Source organism: Nycticebus coucang, chromosome 7 (assembly GCF_027406575.1).
Source record: "Nycticebus coucang isolate mNycCou1 chromosome 7, mNycCou1.pri, whole genome shotgun sequence".
In the NCBI taxonomy this organism is placed as follows: Eukaryota; Metazoa; Chordata; class Mammalia; order Primates; family Lorisidae; genus Nycticebus; species Nycticebus coucang.
This window is the reverse complement of record NC_069786.1, coordinates 98,701,843-98,725,682: the sequence shown is the minus strand read 5'-3', so window position 1 is coordinate 98,725,682 and position 23,840 is coordinate 98,701,843. Positions and strand designations below refer to the sequence as shown.

At 36.4% G+C, this 23,840-nt stretch overlaps 1 protein-coding gene across 2 annotated transcripts in view; it reads left to right on the top strand.

Moving 5' to 3' along the window:
• TRAK2 (trafficking kinesin protein 2) overlaps positions 1 to 23,840 on the top strand; it is a 75,350-nt gene that overhangs the window by 12,109 nt on the left and 39,401 nt on the right. For both annotated transcript variants that reach the window (XM_053596829.1, XM_053596830.1), the window contains exons 2-3: positions 14,016 to 14,305; positions 22,456 to 22,650. In XM_053596829.1, coding sequence (XP_053452804.1) covers positions 14,215 to 14,305; positions 22,456 to 22,650 — 286 coding nt within the window. In that variant the 5' untranslated portion in view covers positions 14,016 to 14,214. The remainder of the gene's footprint in view (positions 1 to 14,015; positions 14,306 to 22,455; positions 22,651 to 23,840) is intronic.

Here is a 23,840-nt window from a genome sequence, read left to right as displayed (position 1 = left end):
CCTTTTTCATATTCTAAGCCCATCATGACCTTTTATAGAAATGAGTTTGAAAAAAAATGGACGATGAAAGAGAGGCATAAAACTAGGGATATATAAATGGCAATCAATTCTATTTTAAGCATTTTTATATATTGACTGTCTCCTTTGATGCTGTCACTCTGGGACATCCATCAAAAGACAATTCTTTTCCAGAGATACAGTTTTGAAAGCATGTCGATGGTGCTTATTCAGTTGCTTATGCATTTTCTGTAAGAATTTTGCAGGGGTCCTCAAACTACGGCCTGCGGGCCACATGCCGTGGTGTGATATTTGTTCCCATTTTGTTTTTTTACTTCAAAATAAGGCATATGCAGTGTGCATAAGAATTTGTTCATAGTTTTGTTTTTTTTTAAACTATAGTCCGGCCCTCCAGCCGTCTGTGAGGGACAGTGAACTGGCCCCCTGTTTAAAAAGTTTGAGGACCTCTGAATCTGAAGTCAACAAATAATGCATATGAGCCAAATCTGGCCAATCCTATAAGCTAAGAATAGTTTTTACATTTTTAAAGGGTTAAGAAAAAGAGAACAAAGATAATATGTAACAGCAACCTTATATGGCTTCAAAGCCTAAAATATCTAACATTCAATACCGTGATTTTTAACTGATATGCCGTGAGAGGATCTTAGGTATGCCACAAAAATCTCTAAAGATTATTAATTAAATTATTTTCAAGAGGTTCAAAGCACAGGAAGTGTATATATATATATATATATATATTTTTTTTTTTTTAATTAAATCATAGCTGTGTACATTAATGTGATCCTGGGGCACCATACCCTGGTTTCATAGACCATTTGACACATTTTCATCACACTGGTTAACATAACCTTCCTGGCATTTTCTTAGTTATTATGCTAAGACATTTACATTCCACATTTACTACGTTTTGCATATACCCTTGTAAGCTGCACCACAGGTGTAATCCCACCAATCTCCCTCCCTCCGCCCATCCTCCCCCCTTCCTCCCTTCCTTTTCCCCCTTCCCCCTATTCTTAGGTTGTAACTGGGTTATAGCTTTCATGTGAAAGCCACAAATTAGTTTCATAGTAGAGCTGAGTACATTGGAGTATACCTTTTTTTTAAACCGTCCCCCTTTTTCTTTGAGACAGCATCTCCAGCTGTCGCCCTTGGTAGAGTGCTATGGCGTCACAGCTCACCTCAAACTCTTGAGCTTAAGCGATTCTCTTGCCTCAGCCTCCCAAATTGCTGGGACTGCAGGCACCTGCCACAACGCCTGGATATTTGTTGTTGTTGTTGTTGTTGTTGTTGCGGTTGTCATTGTTGTTTTAGCTGGGTGTATGTAGCTAGTGCACTACCCACTGAGCTAGGGTGCCACCTTTTACCCTTTTTGATTTTTTGATCAACATAATTTAAGTGTGCCACAGAGGTTTAACTCTAGGTTCCAGTGTTCCATGAGATAAAAAAAAGTTGAAAAACACTAATGATAAAAAAGGTTGAAAAATCCTGATTTAGGACCTGCCTTTTTTACAGTCAATTTGCTGGCCCCTCTTACTAATCCTTGAGTTTTATAGTAGATAAATAACCTTTTAATTGTTAGAAAGTCACTGATGGGAATAATCAGTGGTTATAATTTTATAATCCTGTATCATTAAATGATAACATAGATCAATAGTACGTTGACATGAAAGATAAATGAATGGGCTGTGACACAGCATATTAACATCCTTTCTCTTGGTGAATGATAGCTTATAGCAAATATAAGTACCTTATATTTGATTCTTCATATTTATGCACTACCTGGATTCTTAAAAGTAAATATATTGCTTTATGAGAAACACAAGTGCACATGTGCATGTTGTGTTGCTTGTGTGTTTTAAAGGAAAGGAGAAGGCCAGGCGCAGTGTTTCACACTTACAATCCTAGCACTCTGGGAGGCCAAGGCAGGTGGATCACCTGAGCTCATGAGACGAGACCAACCTGAGACAGAGAGATCCCTTCTCTAAAAATATCTGGGCGTTGTGGCAGCGCCTGTAGTCCCAGCTACACCGGGAGGCTGAGGCAAGAGGATCACTTGAGCCTGAGTTTGAGGTTGCTATGAGCTATGATGCCATGGCATTTTACCAAGGGTGACAAAGTTGAACTCTTGTGTCAATGAATAAATGAATGAGTGAAAGAAAGAAAAGAGAAACTAGAGATTTCCAGTGTAGCTTGTGGCTGATTTTCATCACATAAGAAAGAGGTTTGTGTAAGGAATGTAGCTTACTTTGCACCACTTTGAAAACCCTTACCTTTCTCTTTGGAGCCTTGACCAAGTAACCATAAACCTGAAAATGTCTACATAGAAGCTTAATCTCACTTGTTTACCATTTCATTAATTGAAATCTGATTATACTGCTTTGAAACTGCTAGGTAGTAACATGAAAACAACATGGCCTTTTAAAAACTTGGCAGAAACTGCACCCACATAGTTTACATTGTGGAGATTGCCAGTTCTGCTGTGTACATTGCTTCCAGCAAATGTTTACAAGTCCAGGCACAAGTAGACTTCTAAGTAGTGAAGGGATGCAATAATAATTATATGCTAAGTAGACTGCCGAAAGGCAGTAGGGCATAGGTTTTTTAAAGTTTCCCTCTTATCCCCATACCTTTCTCCAAATTTGCTTCCTATCCTCCCTTCAAAGGCAAGCATTTTAATATTTGTAAGTACAGTACAGAAAATAATTTACATAAATGGTATTGTGGCCTCATTTTACTTCTTGCTTTATTCACTCAGCGCTGTATTTCTATGATAGTCCATCTTGTGTATCTACCACATTTGGGGGGGGGTTTATTTGTTTGTTGGTTTGTTTTGAGATAGACTCTCACTTTGTTGCCATGGGTAGTGCTGTGGTGTCATAGCTCACAGCAATCTCAAACTCTTGGGCTCAAGCAATCCTCTTGCCTCAGCTTCCCAAGTAGCTCAGATTTACAGGCACCCACCACAATGCCCAGCTAATTTTAGAGATGGGGACTCATTCTTGCTCAGGCTGGTCTCAAACTCCTGAGCTCAAGCAATCCTCCCACTTGGCCTCCCAGAGGGAGGGAGCAGTGTACTTTTGTGTACTTTTCAGGGAGCAGTGCTATAAGAAACAGTTTTATACATGTCTCTTTATGGGCTAATCTTTGGGATAGATTATACCCAGGAGTAGAATTGCTTCATCCTAAAATACAAGTATACTTTGCTAGGTAGTTTTGGATGGTTCCTTCGTGTGAATGCACTACTCTGCACTCATGGGCTTTTTATTTGGGGAATTTTTTTTGTAAGAGTTTCTCTTAAGACTCATACTTAGTTACAAGAAATGATTACCTTAAGTAAAAATAATTGTTAGAACTCTTGAATTATTGCTAGGTGGAAGTTCTAAAGGAGATTATATAGCCCCAGTTTTTATAAAAGCTTGTGCTTCTTAAGAGCAAGACGAGTTAGCAGTGTGAAGAGTAAAAGCTAATATGATCCATCTAAGTCTATGTCCAGATGATCCGTAACTATGAAATGATATTGTTTGTAATTATAATTCTAACTTATTTATTTAACGTTTCAATTATATTTAACACATAAATAATGCTTACTGTGACCCTAGCACTTGGAAGGCCGAGGCGGGTGGATTGCCTGAGCTCACGAGCCCAACCTGAGCCAGAGCGAGACCTCGTCTCTAAAAACAGCCGAGCATTGTGGCAGGCACTTGTAGTCCCAGCTACTCAGGAGGCTGAGGCAAAAGAGTCACTTAAGCCTAAGAGTTTGAGGTTGCTGTGAGTTATGATGCTACAGCACTCTACTGAGGGTGACAAAGTGAGACTGTGTCTCAAAATAATAATAATAATAATGCTTACTGTGTACTACGTACTGTTACATACACTTTATAAATATTAATGCATGTCATCCACATGATAACCCTATAACATAGCTACTGTTATTATCCCCATTTCTATAAGTGAGAAAACTGAGGCACAGAGGGATTTAATTAAGTAATACAAGAATAGATCCCTCACTTTCACATTACTAATTAGGGAATAATGAAAATCATTGAAAATAAATGGTTACATAGTATGCATTATTCCATAGTCCATTATAAATACAAAGATGCTATTTAACTTTTCTAATTTTAACTTTTTTTTTTTTTTTGAGACAAGTCTTAAGCTGTTGCCCAGATAGAGTGCTGTGGCATCATAGCTCACAGCAACCTCCAACTCCCGGGCTCAAGTGATCCTCTTGCCTCAGTTTTTCTATTTTTAGTAGAGATGGAGTCTGGCTCTTGCTCAGGCTGGTCTCAAGCATTCCACCCACCTCAGCCTCCCAGAGTGCTAGGATTACAGGCGTGAGCCACCACGCCCTGTGTGACTTTAACTTTTGAATACCAGTATGTGTAGCCTGTTGGCCAAATGGGAAAAACACATCAAACATGTTTAACATTATAGTACTAAGAATTTGAACATAAAATCTTAGCAGCACATAATATGTGAATTTTCTGAATGAGCAAAATTTAAATACTAAAACTCCATAAAGTATTTTCTTTTAATGTTTTATTTTAAAGCCCTGTTTCCATAGCTCCTTAAAGAGTACATATTAATTTACCTAACAATTGCAATCAGTGTAACCTGGTTTATTGTACCCTCAATGAATCCCCAACAATAAAAAAAAAAAGAGTAGATATTAAGACATGATTGAACATTGTCCTTGAGATTGATGTTGTATTTTGTTACGCTCATTGTGTTTTGACAAGGATATTGATGTGAAATATGAAACAGAATGGCTTCTGATAATGACTAGATTTTGCTTTCTTAAAAAAGTCCATAATATCCTTTTGCTTTTGGATTATTTGTCCAATTCTCATAAAAAGTGAAGTATGGGATACGCAACCAAGATTGTAGAATGTGCTCCTTTTCTGTAAAACTAATCGTTGACTTGACTAGAAACCTTCTTTAGTTGTTGTTCTGATAGTTTTGACTCCTCAGCAGGATTGGGCTCTTAGTAGTTAAAGGCCCTCATGAATCACAGATACTATCAGCAGTTATCTTTTTTTTTTTTTTTTTCATGGCATTCCTTGATGAGGAAAGTATAGAGAAACATCCCTCTCCACTTCAGTAGTTTGGGTGGATTACTTCAAAGAATATGAGTTCATTATCTTTTGCAAACAAGATAATAGGCTAAAATTTTTTCCACATATTCTTTAATACTTGGTTTGGAGTCAAATGCCAAGAAAAAGCATCATTTACAATTACATCTTTAAATATATAGGACAGAAAGCCCTGTCCTTGCTGGGGCAGAGTAACTTTGTTACAACTCTTTTGAAACAAACTCTGCCACTTGAAACTTGTAATTTATAAATTGTATGGGTAGGGACAAAGTATACTCCAGAATAGGGGATTCAGCTCTGCTGATCACCAGCAGATTGTAACTTTCAACTCAGCCATTATTTTTATATAGCATGTTTGTTGTATAAGTGCATATTTTTGAAGTATTTTATATTGCAAGTCCCATTTTGCCCTTAAAAGCAATGCTAATAATTGATTAATGGACACAAACGTAGAAATAGTATAAAAAATTGAAAGTGAGAAAATTACACAGATGAAGTATATCATTCATTGGACAGTAAGAACAATTATGAAGGGTAGTCCCATGTATGAAAAAATATATACTGTGCAATTGACAGCCAGAGGTCTGAAATGGTTTGTTTTTGTTTTTATTTTGTTTTTGAGACAAAATCTAACTCAGTTGCCATAGGTAGAGTACCATGGCAGCATAGCTCACAGCAACCTCAAACTCTTGGGCTCAACTGATCCTCTTGTCTCAGCCTCCCAAGTAGATGGGAAGCACCTGCCACCATGCCCTGTTAGTTTTTCTATTTTTATTTTATTTAGTTATTTATTTTTTCTGAGACAGAGTCTCATTTAGTCACTCTCATTAGAGTGCTATGCCATTATAGCTCACTGCAAACTCAAACTCCTGGGCTTAAGCGATCTTCTTCCCTCAGCCTCCCAAGTAGCTGTGACTACAATGTCTGGCTATTTTTAGAGACGGAAGTGTCACTTTTGCTTAGGCTGGTCTCCAACTCGTGAGCTCAACCAATTTACCCACCTTGGCCTCCCAGAGAACTAAAATTACAGGCATGTGCTTAGCCCTGAAATGGATTTGACAAAGGATCATTGCCAAAGAGGGATACCTGTTCAGTCAAAGGTTATTTCAGGTGAAGCTTAGGAGTTCTAAGCATGGTGAATGAAACTATTGCTATGGAAACTTATCAAAAACCACACATGGTACTATTGGTTCAAGGCCTTTTCTAATCTGAAGGTAAGGCTCTGATGTAGATTCCTTAACTGTCAGAGGTTACCTCCCTTCTGCTGTTGGTGAAGATTGTGGCAGGGAGGGGTTGCCTGTCTCAGCAGATACTCAACGTAAACAAAACAGCAATTTTTAAAATGCCCAAAATATGTATATCAGCTAAAAGGAAGTGCTGACTCCATAAGGCTAAATCTCCCTTATGGTTTTGGATGTTTAATGGACTTAACAGCCTTTTGGAATTCAGCCTGTTTGAATATGCCTCCATATATTTCATTTCTGAAAATCCTACTGATCTTTCAATTAAATGACAGTAAAAAAGCTGGACAGAGTATTTGCTGGTCACAGATCCTTTTTCCTAAGAGTGAACATTGTATGCTGGTAAAATTGCTGTACTGAACGTAGCTAATGTAGTTTTATTATGGACATCAGTGCATCTGTACTTGGTATGTGGTGGTATGTGGTCTCTGCCTTTGTGGGGTCTTCTGCTCACTATGCAAGTAGGATTTTGGGGAAACCATGGTAGAGTGTTTATGTGGTTTAATACCTGGTGGGTTTTTTTGTTTGTTTGTTTGAGACAGAGTGTCACTTTGTCACCTTCAGTAGAGTGCTGTGGTGTCAAAGCTCATAGCAACCTCAAACTCTTAGAGGTCAAGTGATTCTCTTACCTCAGCCTCCTGATTAGCTGGGACTACAGGCGCCACCACAACACCCATGTAGTTTTAAAGACAGGGCCTTGCTCTTGCTAAGGCTAGTCTCGAACTTCTGAGCTCAAGCAGTTCACCTGCCTCAGCCTCCCAGAGTGCTAGGATTACAGGTGTGAGCTTAATGCCTGGTTTTTAAATTACTATGGGGTTTTTTGGTGAATTTTATCATGATGTAGCCAGATAGATTAAAATTAATGAGTCTTTGTTTTTGCCAAAAAGTCTATTATTTTATGTAGGAACGTGGTAAATTTTCATTTTTTAAATTACATATCCACTGCCTAGGAGAGCTGCTGCTGAGTTGGTGATGGGCACTGTTCCAGCCCCTGCAAGAAGATCAGCAAATGTGTATTAAATTAATCCACAAAGTATTGTCTGTAAAATAAAATTTTAAAGTATATTTCAATGTAAATGTTTCATTAAATGATTACTTTTATTGTTAAGTCCAGACTTTCCACTCCAGCAGAGGTGAAGTTTCCCAGAATTGTGTCCTGTTTTAACCTTTTGATAAATGTTCAAGCAAGATGGTTTGGTGGGAACGATGCATGTTTCATTTTGAGTATTCTGCAGTCCAAGATTAAGGAAGTAGTAAGATTCTTTTTGTAAGGCACTCACTGTTGACCACTTAGTTCCATGGCTGGGCTAAACTGAGTCATTAACCATGTTGTTTTTGCCAGCAGTATTTATATCCATGACACGTTTTGATGGTTATTTTTAAGTATCATGCTTATTAAAATAAGTCACTTGGTTATTTTTCTCTATTTTCCCCTTAATGTATATGTATTACAGAAAAATCGCTTGTTGTTAAATAATGTGTGTTTGATTGGCTGTTTTATAACGAAAAGCAGTAAAGTTGTTTCTAAAAAGATTGAATAAAGACCCAGCAAAAATTATTCATGGCATTAAAAGAAGAACTAAGAGTATGTGTGTACAAACTGGGAAAGGGACAAAAAAATGCACTGTTGGTGCTTGCTCAAGTTTAGTTTCTACCACATTTAGGACTCTGTGCAAGCTTTCTGTTTATTCACACATTAGAGAGATAGAAAGAGAATGACTAATGGCACCAAACTAACATCACTAGTCAGAGGCCAGGAAATAAATGTGACTTCTTTTTTTTTGAAACAGAGTCTCAAGCTGTCACCCTGGGTAGAGTGCTGTGGTGTCACAGCTCACAGCAACCTCAAACTCTTGGGCTGAAGCTTTTCCCTTGCCTCAGCCTCCCAAGTAGGCGGGACTATAGGCACCAACCACAGTGCCTGGCTGTTTTTTGTCGCAGTTGTCGTTGTTGTTTAACCGGCCTGGACTGGGTTCAAACCCACCAGCTTTGGTGTATGTGTCTGGCGCCATAACCACTATACTACGGGCACTGCTTTGGTGTATGTGTCTGGCGCCATAACCACTATACTACGGGCACTGAGCCAAATGTGACTTCTTATGTTGAGAGAAAATGCCATCAAGCAGTGAGAGTAGGCCTTACATTGTGCCCAACATTGTGTAAGGTACATTAACAATAATAACGACAAAGTAGTACTTTGGTGACAGAAATAATAATAACATACTCACCATAGCATTTACTGTATTCTAAGGTATTGTTATAAGACCTTTGTGCATATCAACATAAAATTCCCCCATTGACCCTCGGAGATACATGCTACTGTCATCCTCTCATGATTTATTTAATTACCATAAAACCCCCTAAAATAGTCCTATTATTAAGTCTCTTTAACAGATGAAGAAATAAGGTTAAATAATTTGTCCAAGGTTATATAACCAGTAAGTGGTGGAGCTGGAATTCATATTTAGGCACTCCACTTTCAGAATCCATGTTCTTAACCACTGGGGTAGGCTGAATAATAGCTCTCAAAGAAATCCAGATCCTGGGCAGCGCCTGTGGCTCAACTGGGTAGGGCGCTGGCCCCATATGGTGGAGGTGGTGGGTTCAAACCCAGCCCCGGCCAAAAAAACTGCAAAAAAAAAAAAAAAAAAAGATATCCAGAACCTATTCATATTACCTTATATGGCAAAGGAGACATTGTAGATTTGAGTAAATAAAGGATTTAAAAATGGGAGATTATCCTGGATTATCCAATTGGGCCTTAATTGTAATCACAGGTGTCCTTAGAAGAAGAAGGTAGAGGGAGATTGTGACAGGGGAAGCAGAGAGAGAGATTTGAAGATGTTATGCTGCTGGCTTTGAAGATGGTGAGAGAGACCCTAGGCCAAAAAATACAGCTCTAGAAGCTAAAAAAGGCGGAAAAAATATATATATATATTCCCTAGAGTCTAGAAAAGGAAGTAGCACAGCCCTGCCAACACCTTAGTTTTGATCCGTTGAAACCATTTCATCTTTTTTACCTCCAGAACTATAAGATAATAAATTGATGTTCTTCAAAGCCACTAACTTTGTGGTAATTCGTTGTAGCAGCAGCAGGAAATAATATCACTACCATGCTATGAAGAAAGATACTAGGTAAAGTTAAGACTTATTATAAGCAACACTTCCTCAGAATCCACAAAGGACAGAGCTTTGGTAATAAGCCCTCAATAGTCCCAGTTTTTTGGCACTTGTCATTTTACTTACCAGGAAGGAACACAGTCTCTTAGATTACTCATCTTCAGACTGCGTCTACTCCATACTCAAACGTGGACATCATTCTGAGTACAGAGTTAGCTATTAAACCGGAAACTTAAGAAATATTAGGTAGAAGACATCATCTTTGTCTCAGGCCTAAGAGAAGAGAGATCTGAAGGGAGTGAGCATTTGAGTGTCTACTGTGTAGACAAACTAGGAATTTTTATTTTTTGTTTAATCCTATCTGGCCCTTCTTATAAAGGGTAGTTAATAATACCTCCATCTTGACAGTGAGAGGGAGACCCAAAAATTTTAAATAATGGGCTTAAGGCCAAAAAAGAAGTAAATAAGATTAAAATTCAGATCTATCTGCTATCAAGGTGCATACATACATCATACTTACTATACATTGCTGCTGCTCTGAACTGATTTTTTTTTTTCTTTTGAGACAGAGTCTCACTCTGGCACCCTGGGTAGAATGCCATACATCATCATAGTTCACAGCAACCTCAAACTTTTGGGCTCAAGTGATCCTCTTGCCTTGGACTCCCAAGTAGCGGGAACTATGGGTGCCCACCATGACACCGGGCTAGTTTCTTCTGTTTTTACTAGAGACGGGAACTTGCTCTCGGTTGGGCTCATTTTGAACTCCTGAGCTCAAGTAATCCACCCACCTGGGCCTCCCAGAATGCTAGGATTACAGGTGTGAGCCACTGCACCCTACAAAACTGATTGTTCTTAAAGCTCAAATTTAGGCCAGGGAATGTCCAAAGGGTTTATTTACAAGTTCTAGCTAGTCAATAAAAGCACATACCATTGCCAAATCACCCCTGACCTATTACGTGTCCTACAGGCTAGGCAGGTCCCTGGATTGCCCTGGAAATCAACATTCTTCCTACATGACTCTGAAGATGAACTTAGTTCTGTGTTCTGCTTGGTTTTTCCATTCTTGTATGCAAGAGTTAAGCCAAACCTTAAGTGTGGCTGTGTTCCAATAAAACTTCATTTATAGACACTGAAAATTGAATGTCATAATTTTCATATCATGTAATGTTATTGTTTTTTTTCCAGCCTTTTAAAGGAGCAAAAATTATTCTTAGCTCACAGGTTATCCAAAATAGATGGCAGGGCAGATGGTTATGGGCAATAGTTTGCTGACCATGCACTAGATGGCCTGTTATACACTAGTATATTTGTTTATTCTTATGTTTGCACTGCTACTCTGTTTTTTAAAATTTAAAATATAAATCCAGGTCATAGGAATATCTTAACTTTAAAAACCTTGATAAAGATTATATGTGACTTATGTAGCAGGTGATATTTGGTTGCCTACCAAAAAATCATTTCTCCCTTCTTTGTTGGCAGAACTTCGGTTAAGATTTTATTCAAGTACCTGGTGATCATTTACTTAAGGGAAGATTGCTTTCTTATTCCTCCCAAGTTCAATAGGTGAATCTTCATGGGTTTAATCCAACTTAAATACTACTCCCTTTGTAGTGACTGATGTGTTAGGTGGTTGAAAAGTCCATATTCAAGAGGAATTAACCTCTTGAGCTAATGCAGACCTGTAGGGACTAATTTAGGAGTGGCAATTCTGGACAGTAAGATTCATGAGGCAGAATTCAGTTGCATACAATTGACTGATCCTGGAATAATTAATTTTTGAACACTGGAATTAAAATCAAAGTTCCTATATAGATATATTTGAACTATACTTTGTTTTGCACTGGCCACTACAGATTACTATTTTGGCAGATATATTTCAAGAAAATAGTTACATACATATAATAGAATCTTAAAATATTTATTAAAAATTTTTAATGCAAATATAGAAAAATTAATTTTTGTTACTCTAGTGTAAAATTATAAGCTTTTTGGGAAGACTGCTGTTTTTTATGTCTTTTTCCTTATAAAATATTTTTTACTTACAAAGTAATAAAAGTGGTAAGAAATAGAAACCCCATGCCAATAACTACAGAAGTGTTTGGAATTTTACTTATCTGTTGAAATCAGAAAGCCTGTTCTATATTCACTAAACTTCATTTTTAACCATCTCACTTACTGACACTTTGCAGCCTGGCTTTAAATCTAACCTGTTGACTGAATTGGTTTCTAGAAATCACTATCGATTTTATGGTCCTTTAACTCCTTTTTTTTTTTTTTTTTTTTTGAGACAGAGCCTCAAGCTGTCACCCTGGTTAGAGTGCTGTGGTATCACAGCTTACAGCAACTTCAAACTCCTGGGCTTAAGTGATTCTCTTGCCTCAGCCTCCCAAGTAGCTGGGACCACAGGCACCCGGCTATTTTTTGGTTGCACTGTCATTGTTGTTTGGCAAGTGCGGGCTGGATTCGAACCTGCCAGCTCTGGTGTATATGGCTGGTGCCTTAGCCGCTTGAACCACAGGCGCTGAGTCCCTTTATCTCCTTTTAAACCAAATTTCCTCTTTGACATTTCTATAATGTTAAATTCTGTTGCTCATTCTATCTTTGAAACTCTCCTAGGATTTGCTGAGAATCCATCTCTGTTCTTCTACCTCAACAACCATTTTTAGTCGCCTATATTTTACTTTGTTACTTTCTGCTTGTTGAGGGTAACTCTCTTGTAAAACATTGAATATTTATAATGCCTATAAACCAGGGGTCCTCAAACTTTTTAAACAGGGGGCCTGTTCACTGTCCCTCAGACCATTGGAGGGCTGGACTATAGTTTAAAAAAAAAAAACTATGAGCAAATTCCTATGGACACTGCACATATCTTATTTTGAAGTAAAAAAAAAAAAAAAACGGGAGCAAATATAATCACACCATTGCATGTGGCCCGCAAGCCGTAGTTTGAGGACCCTGGCATATAAACAATAGGTACAAGAATGAATTAGCTGTAAGTAGAAGCTACAAGTTGCTAAGCAGAATCTATTTAGTAGAGATTGTGTTTTGATGTAAAGCAGGGTTCATAAGTAGAATTAAATACTTTCCTAACTGATTAACAGTTCCTGATTTTTTAAGTATGCACATATATTTGGTGAATTGTATTCATTTGTGTATTCCGTTATAAAACCATTTCTTTTTATATATGTGTTGGAATCCTTATCCCAACATCTTAATGTACTTTGTGAGTATACCCGTAGTAATAAATTCCTAGTGGTGGAATTGTTGACTTATGATATATGCCTATTTAAAAGTATAGTAGGCTTTCGGAAAGCTTGTACCAATTTATATTTTTATCAATAAGATGTCCCTTTCTCCACATCTTCTCCAACAATGAGTAGTTGAAAATCTAGTGAGTGAAAATAATTTTTGCTTATATTCTCATTTATTTTAATTATAAATGAAGTTGAGCATCTGTTATGTCAGTGCTTTTCAGTGGTGATTTTGCCCTCCAGGGGAATTTGGCAATGTCCAGAAAATTTTTTGTTGTCACAGCTGGGGAGGGTCTGGTGAAGGAATTCTGCTAGCACCTAGTGGGGAAAGGACAGAGATGCTTCTAAAACTCCTACAAAGTACATGACAAATATTATCTGGTCCAAAATGTCAATTGTGTCAGGGTTGAGAAACCTTGTTTTATATTATTCCATTCCATCTCCTTTGTTGTTTTATTATCGATAATTGTTGTGGTTGTTTGGGTTAATAGTATACCTCTTTAACTTACCACAGCCTACCTTCAAGCAATATTTTACTATATCATGTATAGTATAATAACAGTATACTTCTGTTTTTCCCCTTCTGGCCTTTGTGCTGTTTTAAAACATTTTACTTTTACTTTTACATATGTTATAGACCCTATAATTTGTTTTTAGTGCATTACTTTAAATATTGATTATCTTAATTTTTTTAAACAGATACATTGAAATATAATTAACATGCAGCAAATTGCACATTTCAGGAATACAGTTTAGACACTTCTGAAATGTATACTTTTGAAACCACCACTACAATCAAAATAAAGAACATATTTATCATCCCCAAAACTTTTCTCCTGCCACTTAGTAATTCCTCCCTCAACCCCAGGCAGCCACTGATCTCCTTTCCACCGCTATAGACAAATTGGCATTTTCTATTAATGGAATCATAAGCTACGTATCTTTTTATTTTTCTCTGAATTCTTTCTTCCAGCATAATTATTTTGAGATTTATTCATGTTGCTGTGTGTATCATTAGAGAAACATTTTTAGTGACAAATATGCCAAGTAATGAGAATATAGTTATTAAAGAGCATACTGAATTCTTTTTTTTTTTTTTTTTTTATTTATTTATTTTTTTTATTGTTGGGGATTCATTGAGGGTACAATAAGCCAGGTTACACTGATTGCAATTGTTAGGTAAAGTCCCTCTTGCAATCATGTCTTGCCCCCATAAAGTGTGACACACACCAAGGCCCCACCCACCGAGCATACTGAATTCTAGTCACCTGATGTATTTTTTGTTTTAGGTCATGACTGTCCAAGATATGATCACATGAAAGCATCCATTACTGCAGATGTCATTTGACTCATCAGAGAAAATCTGTCTCAAAGAAAATATCCACATGACTAAAACCATTTCTTTATTGAATGGCTTGATGGATTTCCTTTACTCTGATTCATACCAAAGCTGTCCGCCTTCTCAACCAAAGCAAGAAAGGATCCTATATGAGTCAGCCCCAGAATGCCATTTTTACATCACCAACAGGTGAAGAAAACCTCATGAATACCAATCACCGAGACTCGGAAAGCATCACTGGTGAGTCCAGCTTAATAAATACTGAAGTGCTATTGCTTACAGGATAAAAGGCAAATGCCTTGGTCCAGCATATATGCCCTGCCGTGATGAAACCCTAGTCTCCCTTTCCAACCTGGTCTCTTCAGAGACAGACTAAGTTAATCTCTCTACCCCTTAGTCTGCTATTGCATTATCAAAATCTGCCTTGTATCCTGTTCCTTACCTATGTCTCACTCCCCTATACCTTGTAAGCCCCCTGTGAGTAGTAACTGTGTCACACTTATTTTCTTACCTCTACAGGATAAGAGCAGAGTTACATAAGTGTTTGTATCCCCTGCAGGCACCTGACAACAGTGCCTGGCACACAAGATGCTCTTGGGATTTATAGAGTATATAAACATAGGTACAGGCCCATAACAGCGTATCTACAAGGCTAAATTTATAAACTGGGAACACTCAAAGTTTTTCTAAACTTTGGTTCTAAAACTCATTTGCCCACAAAACCAGACTTCCATGGCTATTTCTAGACTAAACTTATTCACCAAACGTAATATTAAAATATTTAAATAATAGAGTATTGCCCCAAAGCCAGTTGGGGTGTTGTATAACATACTATTGTGCACAGTATCACTTTTTTTTAAATCTGAAAAATTCTGAAATCCATCTAAAGGCAAGGTTATTTTTTAATTCAGCTTTATTGAGGTATCTGTTAAAATACAATAAGGTACACTTATTTTAAGTGAATACTTTGAGTTTGGGGGGGGGTTTTATTTGTTTTTGAGACAGAGTCTCACTATGTCACCCTCGTTAGAGTGCTGTGGCAATCACAACTCACAGCAATCTCAAACTCTTGGGCTTAAGTGATCCTCTTGTCTTAGCCTCTCGAGTAGCTGGGACTACAGGCACCCACCACAACACCCAGCTATTTTTTTTTTTTTTTTGGTTGCACTTGTCATTGTTGTTTTAGCAGGCCCGGCCAGGCCTTAACCCACCAGCTTCAGTGTATGTGGCCGGCACCCTACTCACTGAGCTACAGCTGCTGAGCCAATACTTTGAGTTTTGACAAACATATACACTCATGTAACCACCAGTACAATCCAGTTATAGAACTTATGCAAAAGTTCCCTTTTACCCAGATCTCCCCACCCCTCACCTCTGGTTCTAAGTAACCATCAATGTTTTCTGCTATTATAGATTCAATTTGCTTATTCTAGAATTTCATATAAATTGAACCTGTATCTTTTGTGTCTGGCTTCTTTTGTACAGCAAAATATTTTTGAAATTTATCCACTTATAATAAATATAGGTAGTTAATTTTTTGTTACTAAGTTGCACTGACTCATCTCTGCTGTTGTAGCAGTCCTAGACAATATATAAAAGCATATTTATGAATGTCTTTCACTAAAAGTTGATTTACAAAACCAGGCAGAAGGGCGGCGCCTGTGGCTCAGTCAGTGAGGCGCCGGCCCCATATACCGAGGGTGGCGTGTTCAAACCCGGCCCCAGCCGAACTGCAACCAAAGAGATGGCCGGGCGTTGTGGCGGGCGCCTGTAGTCTCAGCTGCTCAGGAGGCGGGGGCAAGAGAATCACTTGGGCCCGGGAGTTGGAGGTTGCTGTGAGCTGTGTGATGCCATGGCACTCTACCGAGGGCCATAGGGTGAGACTCTGTCTCTACAAAAAAAAAAAAAAAGGAAAGAAAACAAAACCAGGCAGAAGAAGCAAGCTGGAGTTGGTCCCTGTGCCATAGTTTGCTGACCTCTACTGTATATCATCAAAACTTAGTAGTGTTAGTATTTTTTATTTTAGCCATTCAGGTAGGTAGGTACTAGTATCTCTTTGTGGTTTTAATTTATATTTTCCTGATGATTCCTAATGTCAAGTATCTTTTCATGTGCTTATTGGCCATATCTAGATCTTATTTTGAGTTGTTTATTCAAACTATTTGCCTATTTTTTAATTTGTCTTTTACTGTTGTAAAAGCATAATTGTTGAATTAAAAGCATTCTTTATATATTCTAAATGTAAGTTCTTATTAGATAAGTGGATTGTGAGTGTTTTCACTCAGATTGTGGCCTGCTTTTTCATCTTCTTTATGGTTTCTTTTGAAAAACAAGAAGTTTTTATATTCTGATGCAGTCTAGTTTGTTAATTTTTGCTTTTATGATTTTTTGTTTGTTTGTTTTTTGAGACAGAGTCTCACTGTGTGGCCCTCGGTAGAGTGGTGTGGCATCACAACTCACAGCAACCTTAAATTCTTGGGCTTAAGTTATTCTCTTGCCTCAGCCTCCTGAGTAGCTGGGACTACAGGCACCCACCACATCACCGGGCTATTTTTTGGTTGCGGTTTGTTATTGTTGTTTAGCAGGCCCAGGCTAGCCTTGAACCCGCCAGCTTCAGTGTATGTGGCTGGTACCCTACCTACTGAGCTACAGGTGTCACCTATGGTTTTTTTGTTTGTTTGTTTTTTATCATTTCTAAGAAATAGTTGCATGCCTCATGAAGATTTTCTCCTCTGTTTCTCCTCCTCCTTTGTTTTTCTTTTTAAGTTTAATTTTGCTTCTACATTTAAGTCAATGACCCATGAGGTTATAGCCCAGCTTTTTTGGATTTTGCTCTCCAATTGAATATTTAGTTTATCCTATATTGTTTTTATATTTCTATATAAATTTTATAATCAGCTTGTCAATTTCTTTCAAGAAAGAATGCTAGAATTTTCAGTGGAATTATACTCTATAGAGAATTGACATGTTAAGAAATTCATGAACTTGGTATATTTCACTTGATATTTGGTATTGGAACTTGGTATTTTTTTAGTTCTTCTTTACACTTTGGTTTTTATTTGTTTTGTCTTATTTTGTTTTTTGAGACAGAGTCTCACTCTGTCATCCTTGGTAGAGTGCTGTGGTGTCACAGCGCACAGCAATTGCAAACTCTTGGGCTTAAGCGATTTGTTGCCTCAGTCTCCCAAGTAGCTGGGACTACCTGCACCTGCCACAACACCTGGCTATTTTTAGAGACATGGTTTCCATCTCATGACCTCAGGCAATCCACCTGCCTTGGCCTCCCAGAGTGCTAGGATTACAGGTGTGAGCTACCACAGCCTGTTCCATTTTGGTTTTTAAACAGTATTGTTTAGTTTCATTCTCCAACTGTTTGTTAGTACTATATAGAAATCAAATGATTTTTTTAAATATAAACCTTATATTCTGCAACTTTACTTAATTTAATAGTTTTACTAACTTTCTGGTATATTCCTTTTTTTGTTTGTTCGTTTGGGTTTTTTTGTTTTTTGAGAGAGTATCACTCTGTCCATCAGGCTAGAGTGCTCTGGCATCATAGCTCATAGCAATCTCAAACTCCTGGGCTCAAGCAGTCCTCTTGCCTCAGCCTCCCTAGTAGCTGGGACTAGAGGCACCCACCACAACACCTGCTTAGTTTTTTCTATTTTTAGTAGAGATGGAATCTTGCTCTTGCCCAGGTTGGTTTCGAACTCCTTTGCTCAAGCAGTCTACCCACCTTGACCTTCCAGAGTGCTAGGATTACAGATATGAGCCACCACACCCCAGCCTTTCTGATAGATTTGTTAGAATTTCTATATATACTATAATCTGCAAATACAGACAGTTTTACATATTCCTTTTTCAATCTGGGACCTTTGTTTTTCTTGCCTTGTTGAGTGGGACAGGATCTCAACATACTGTTGAATGAAAGTGGTAAGAGCAAATATCCTTGCCCTGGTTCAAATCTTAGGAAAAAAGTTACAAATCTTCACTGTTAAGTTTTTTGAGAATGTACTTTATCAAATTGAGAAAGTGTCCTTTTCTTCCGTGTTGGTTGAGAAGTTTTTATCATGAAAGGACATTGTGTTTTGTCAGATGCTTATTTTCCAATTGTTTGAAATGTTCATATAGTTTTTCTTTCTTAGTTTGTTAATATGGTGAATTCTGTTGTTTAGTTTTGAATTTTATCAATTTTGAATTTGTATTTCTGGGAAAAATTTCACTTGGGCACAATGTGTTATATTTTTATATATTGCTGGTTTGTTTTATAAGTGCTTTGTCAGGGAGTTTGTGTGTGTCCCAGCTCCATTTTGAACACTATTGGTTTGTACTTTTTTTTGCAGTATCTTTGCTTGATTTGGATATTGAAGTATTGCTAGTCTCATAAAATGAGATGCAAAATGTTCCCTCTGTGTTTGGAAAAATTTGAGTAGAATTGATATCATAGCATTTTCCATCCTTTTAACTTATCGGAATCTTTATGTTTAAAGGTCATCTATAGATAACTTACAGTTAGATAGCTGTCTGTTTGTTAAAATCCAGTCTGCCAACAGGTATTTTCTAACTGGAACATTTTTTAGACCATTTTCTTTTCATGTAATTGTGACTTTTGTCGAGTCTAATAATATGCTGCTATTTGTTATCTATTTGTTCCTTTTGTTCTTTCTTCCTTTAAAAAAAAATGGTTTTTTGGATTCCACTTTAATTCCACTGTTGGTTTATACCTTTTGATATTCTCAGTGGTTGCTCTAGGTTGCAATACTTACCTTTAATTTACCATAGCCTGTTTTCAAGTAACTGTTTCATAAAGTGAGACTCTTAAAACAGCATTCTTTTATTTCTCCTTACCACCACCCTATGTATTATTATTGCCAGGCCTTTTACATCCATGTATGTTATATACATAACACATTGTTATTATTTTTGCTTTCAATAATTGTAAATTAAATGAATTGTGAAAATAAAAGGCTATATATTACCCACAGATTTACCATTTCTGTCACTTTTTATTTCTTTTGATAGATTAAGTCTCTATGTGGTATTTACCTGAATAACTTTAATATTTTCTGTAATATATATTAGCAATGAATAATCACAGTTTCTGCTTATCTGAAAAAAAAATCTCTACTGTACCTTTTTTGAAAGATCTTTTCACTGGTACAGAACTCTGAGTTGACTTTTTTCCATGCATTTTAATGATGTTCCATCGTCATCTACCTAGCATTGCTTTCACTGAGTAGTTTGAGTTAATTTTTATTCCCTTAAATGTCATGTCTTTTTCTCTCTGCTTTTAAGATTTTCCCTTTATCACTATTTTTTTTTTTTTTTTAGCAATTTTGCTTGGGTGTGTTTTTCTTTATATTTATCCTGCCTGGAGTTGCTGAGCTTCTTTAAATTACAAATTTATCATTTTCATTAAATTTGATGGAATTTGGCCGTTATTTTTTAAAATATATTTTCTCCTCCTAACTTTGTTCTCTTCTTCTGAAACTCCAGTTGCTTGGACTGCTTAATGTTGTGACACAATCACTGATGTTCTTTTACATTTTTCCCCCAGCTTTTGTTTCTCTGTGCTTCGTTTTAGATAATTTTCATTGCTGTGTCTTCGAGTTTACTATCTTTTACTACTGGAAAATGTGTACTCTGTTAATCTTATCAAGTGAATTTCTCATTTTAGATATTGAACTCTAGTTTTATAAGTATAGCTATATCTTCTTTCTCTTTCCATTAAGTTCACCTTTTCCTATTAAATCTTTGAGCATATTAGTAAGTGCTGTTTTTAAATTGTTGCTTACTAATTCTGTTATCCATGTCATGTAATCTTTATAGAATGCTAGACATGATGAATGTTACATTGTTAGATGTTTGGATTTTGTTGTCTTCTTTGGGAGAGAGTTAAAAATTTTTTGGCAGGTCTTTAAGTTATTTAGTGATCTTTTTGAGGCTTATTTTTAATCTTTGGTATGTGTGTCTACAGATCATATTCTATGCCATACACTTACACTTTATTCTCGTATTAATTTAATTCTGCTAACAATAGACATGACCATTCTGGGATCTTTACTGCTTGTCCCAAGTGTTGAATGATGTTTTCCTTTGCTAACTAGAGGAAAGCCAGACCTCTCTCTTAGTTTTGTATAGGAAAGTGATATGATGAAGATGTGGAGAATGATTTGAGTTGATAAGGACAGACCAATTTTGGGGCCACATTTAAGAGAAATAAGAAGAGGCAGTGTGACTAGAAAGAAATGAGAATATGGAAGAGACATTTGAAGGATGAAATGGTAGGACTGGATTGTGGATCCTGAGCAGTCAGGAGAGTATTAAATAATGCATTATCAGAACTACAGAAGCAAGTAAGAGGAACTAGTCCAAAGACTATTTAGCTCAATTTACTAAACCTGTATTGTACTCTTATTTTTAAAATTACTTTTTGGAATTTATCTTGAGTTTTCACAAAATTTCATCAATACTCATTAAAAGAAAACTTCCAGAGACTAGTACCTCTTTTAATGAATGTTTTGTTTTTGATTTCTGTTATACCCTTAAATGCCTAATAGTCTGCTTTTAGCTCTCATGTATTTATACTCAACTTGTCTTCCTACAAGTATTATAATGACATTCTGAATGTAATATATGTGTGGCAGGAAAACTTTGGATCATCACATGAAATTTATAATAATAGATTTTTGAATGGATTTTCAGGGTTCTTATTTAAGAGATCTGCCAAGGATTAAAATCTTCTTTAGAAACATATTTAAGATTTTAAATGTACCTTATCTACATCCTACATCCCTTGGTGATTATGCAGCATGTACTTGTCCTTCTGGGTGAATGGGATGTCTGATACAGCCAGCCTTCTAATATTTGACTTATTAAAATGTCATTAAGTCTAAGCAGGGTCTGACTCCTTAGGGCAAAGAAAAAGAAAAGAAATGTCATTAAGTCAAGGCCAAGTAGTAGAAATTTACCCTTTTTAGATTGGTTTTCTTAAACCGTACTTTGTTGTTCTTTGCCGGAGTCAGAACATGTTTCTTTATACAACCCACAAAGGAAATACCAGATCACTTTAAAAAGTGAGAGGGTTGATACAACATCCTGTATTTTCCCTATTATTTTAAGCCCTAGTATTTTAAGCATGTTATGAGGGATAACTTTTCCTTTTTGTGTCAACTGCTAAATTTGGGAGTTGTTAAATCATAGGCAGTATTGGGAACAGGAAGCCAGTAGCAGGCTCATAAAGAATGAGAAGCTAGGTTGTGTTCAGAGATGGGATGTGGGGGAGAGGAGGTAAATGATTCTCATTATTTTATAAATGAGGGAAATTGAGGCTCAGAAAGGATAAGTCATGTGTATAGTATAAAATCTCATAGCTAATGAGTAAAGGAGTCAGATTTAAAAGCTAGGTCAAATTGAGATTTTTTTTTTTTTTTTTTAGTGTTTAAAAAAATATTTTTAAAGAATAAAAATATAAAGAAAGGGAAAAAACCTAGGTCCAATGCCAAAGCCTGTATTCTTTCTAATATTAAGAATAGTAAGTAGACAAGGCACCTGGAAGTATTAGATATATAGGACTAATATGGTATGGTGAAGAGAGACATGATATATAGGAACTTGCCTTCTAGAACAAGTGGTCAGCCTCTGTCCTATAAAAGTGAGCATAGAGCAATAAGAGATAGCCCTGAGTTCAAGTGGGCATGGTGCAGTGCTGGATAGGAAACTGAGACTAAAGTCTGGTGGTCCTCAGCAAGTCACTCACCTTTAAGTCTCAGTTTCCTTATCTAGAAGGTAGGATTAAATGATTTCTCAAACCACCTTTCACTTTCAACACTAATTATTTAGAAGCTGTAGCTTAGACTTGATTTCATCTTGAGGTCTAAAAACTTCATAGTAAAACAATAATAAAAATAATTAACATTTAGAGTAGGGATGTCCAACTCATGGCCCTTAGGCCCCATGGGGCTCAGGATGGCTGTGAATACAGCCCAACATAAAAGCATAAACTTACTGAAAACATTGTGAGGTGTTTTTTTTTCTGTGTACGTGGAGCTCAATTATGCAGGTCCTAAACGTGAACTTTATAGATGACATTGTGTTGTAATGTCACATAAAATATGTACGTTCTCATTATTTGTACTTATACATGGCTTCAGTTTTATGGTGGTGTGTGGCTTCCAGTGTGTTATTTTCCAAGCTTGACAGTCGAATTGACCCTATCAGACATTACATTACAATGGTACTGTTGTTTATTAATAAAAATCAATGGAGAAATGATTTTGTTTAATGTTTCTTTGGTTGTCTTACATTTGCAAAACTAATTTCATTGATTTCCTTATTAGCCTAGTAAATTGAAATATATTGGATTCGTTTACATGGACTCTTCTCTTTAGATGTCTGCTCCAATGAAGATCTCCCTGAAGTTGAGCTGGTTAATCTGCTAGAAGAACAGCTACCGCAGTATAGGCTAAAAGTAGACTCTCTCTTTCTGTATGAAAATCAAGACTGGACTCAGTCCCCACACCAGCAACAACATGCATCTGATGCCCTTTCTCCAGTGCTTGCTGAAGAGACTTTCCATTATATGAGTGAGTACTTTTTATCGTTTCAGAGTTTGTGCATTGACTTTTGAAATATTTGACACTTAGTAGCCATTGTTCAGTATAGACCTACTTGAATAATTTAACAGGAAGAGGTGACTTGAACTGATTTAACAGGAAGAGGTAATTCTGTGTTATGTCTGAGTGCAGAAAGTTTGTCATTCTTGTAATTATGAGTGTCCAGTATTGCAAGCATATGAGATGTTTCCATTTCTTCTATCTTTTTGATATTTTCCTCAGACTGAGTAGAAAGGAGAACTTTTTTAAAAGGAGTGAAATTATTTGAAATTTTACATCCTAATAATTTGGTGCCTGAGCCATCAGCTTCTTGATGCTTATCTTCCCCATTAAAGATGGTTATAGGAATTAAATCAGTCGTTAAGAAGCTTAGTTCTTAGATACATAGGTAATTCTTCTATTACCACAGAGGAACAAATGTACATCATATAATAATCTTCATTATTTACTGAAGGGTTCCTAGAGAGTATTTCAGTGAGAAGCTGAGCTAGATTTATCCTGAAAATACGTCTATGTAATACCATTCCTGTTAAAAATGACAAAATTAAGTAGAGGAATTTTTATACTTTGAAACATGGAGACCTTTTTGCATGTGACCTCATTTCAAAAATCTCCCAAAAGGCTGAGCTTTCTTTTTTAAAAAAAAATGTGTTTGGTATAAGTTCAACATGAACATGTTTGTGAAATGCTTTTAATTGGAATGAGATATGAGATTGTGTCAAGTTCCAGACATTTTCCCAGCAAGTACTTCAATGTTTTTAATGTCTGATTGTCACTGAAGAATTATTGTGAAATATTCATTTTCATAATAATCATTAACTTGATTTTTGTAGTAGTTTCTCAGAACTTAACTGCTCAAGAAAGAAATTATTACATAAACATTGTTTGAAGTTGAATTAAAATATCAAGAAGCCCAAATAAAACTGTATTTAATGTGTGTATTTCTTTTAAGTAACAGAATTAAACTAAATTAAGGCTCCTAAAGTTTTCTTAATATTTTAGTTTCAAAAATTCCTTGTTTGGGATTTTCTAGAAAATTAGTTTTTAGAAGGAACAGTATTTTTTATTTTCATTTCCCTTTATTCCTTCAGTTTTTAAATTTGTGGAAAAAAACTTTCAAACTGAAATTTCATCAAAGTTAATTTAGTTTGTCATATTTT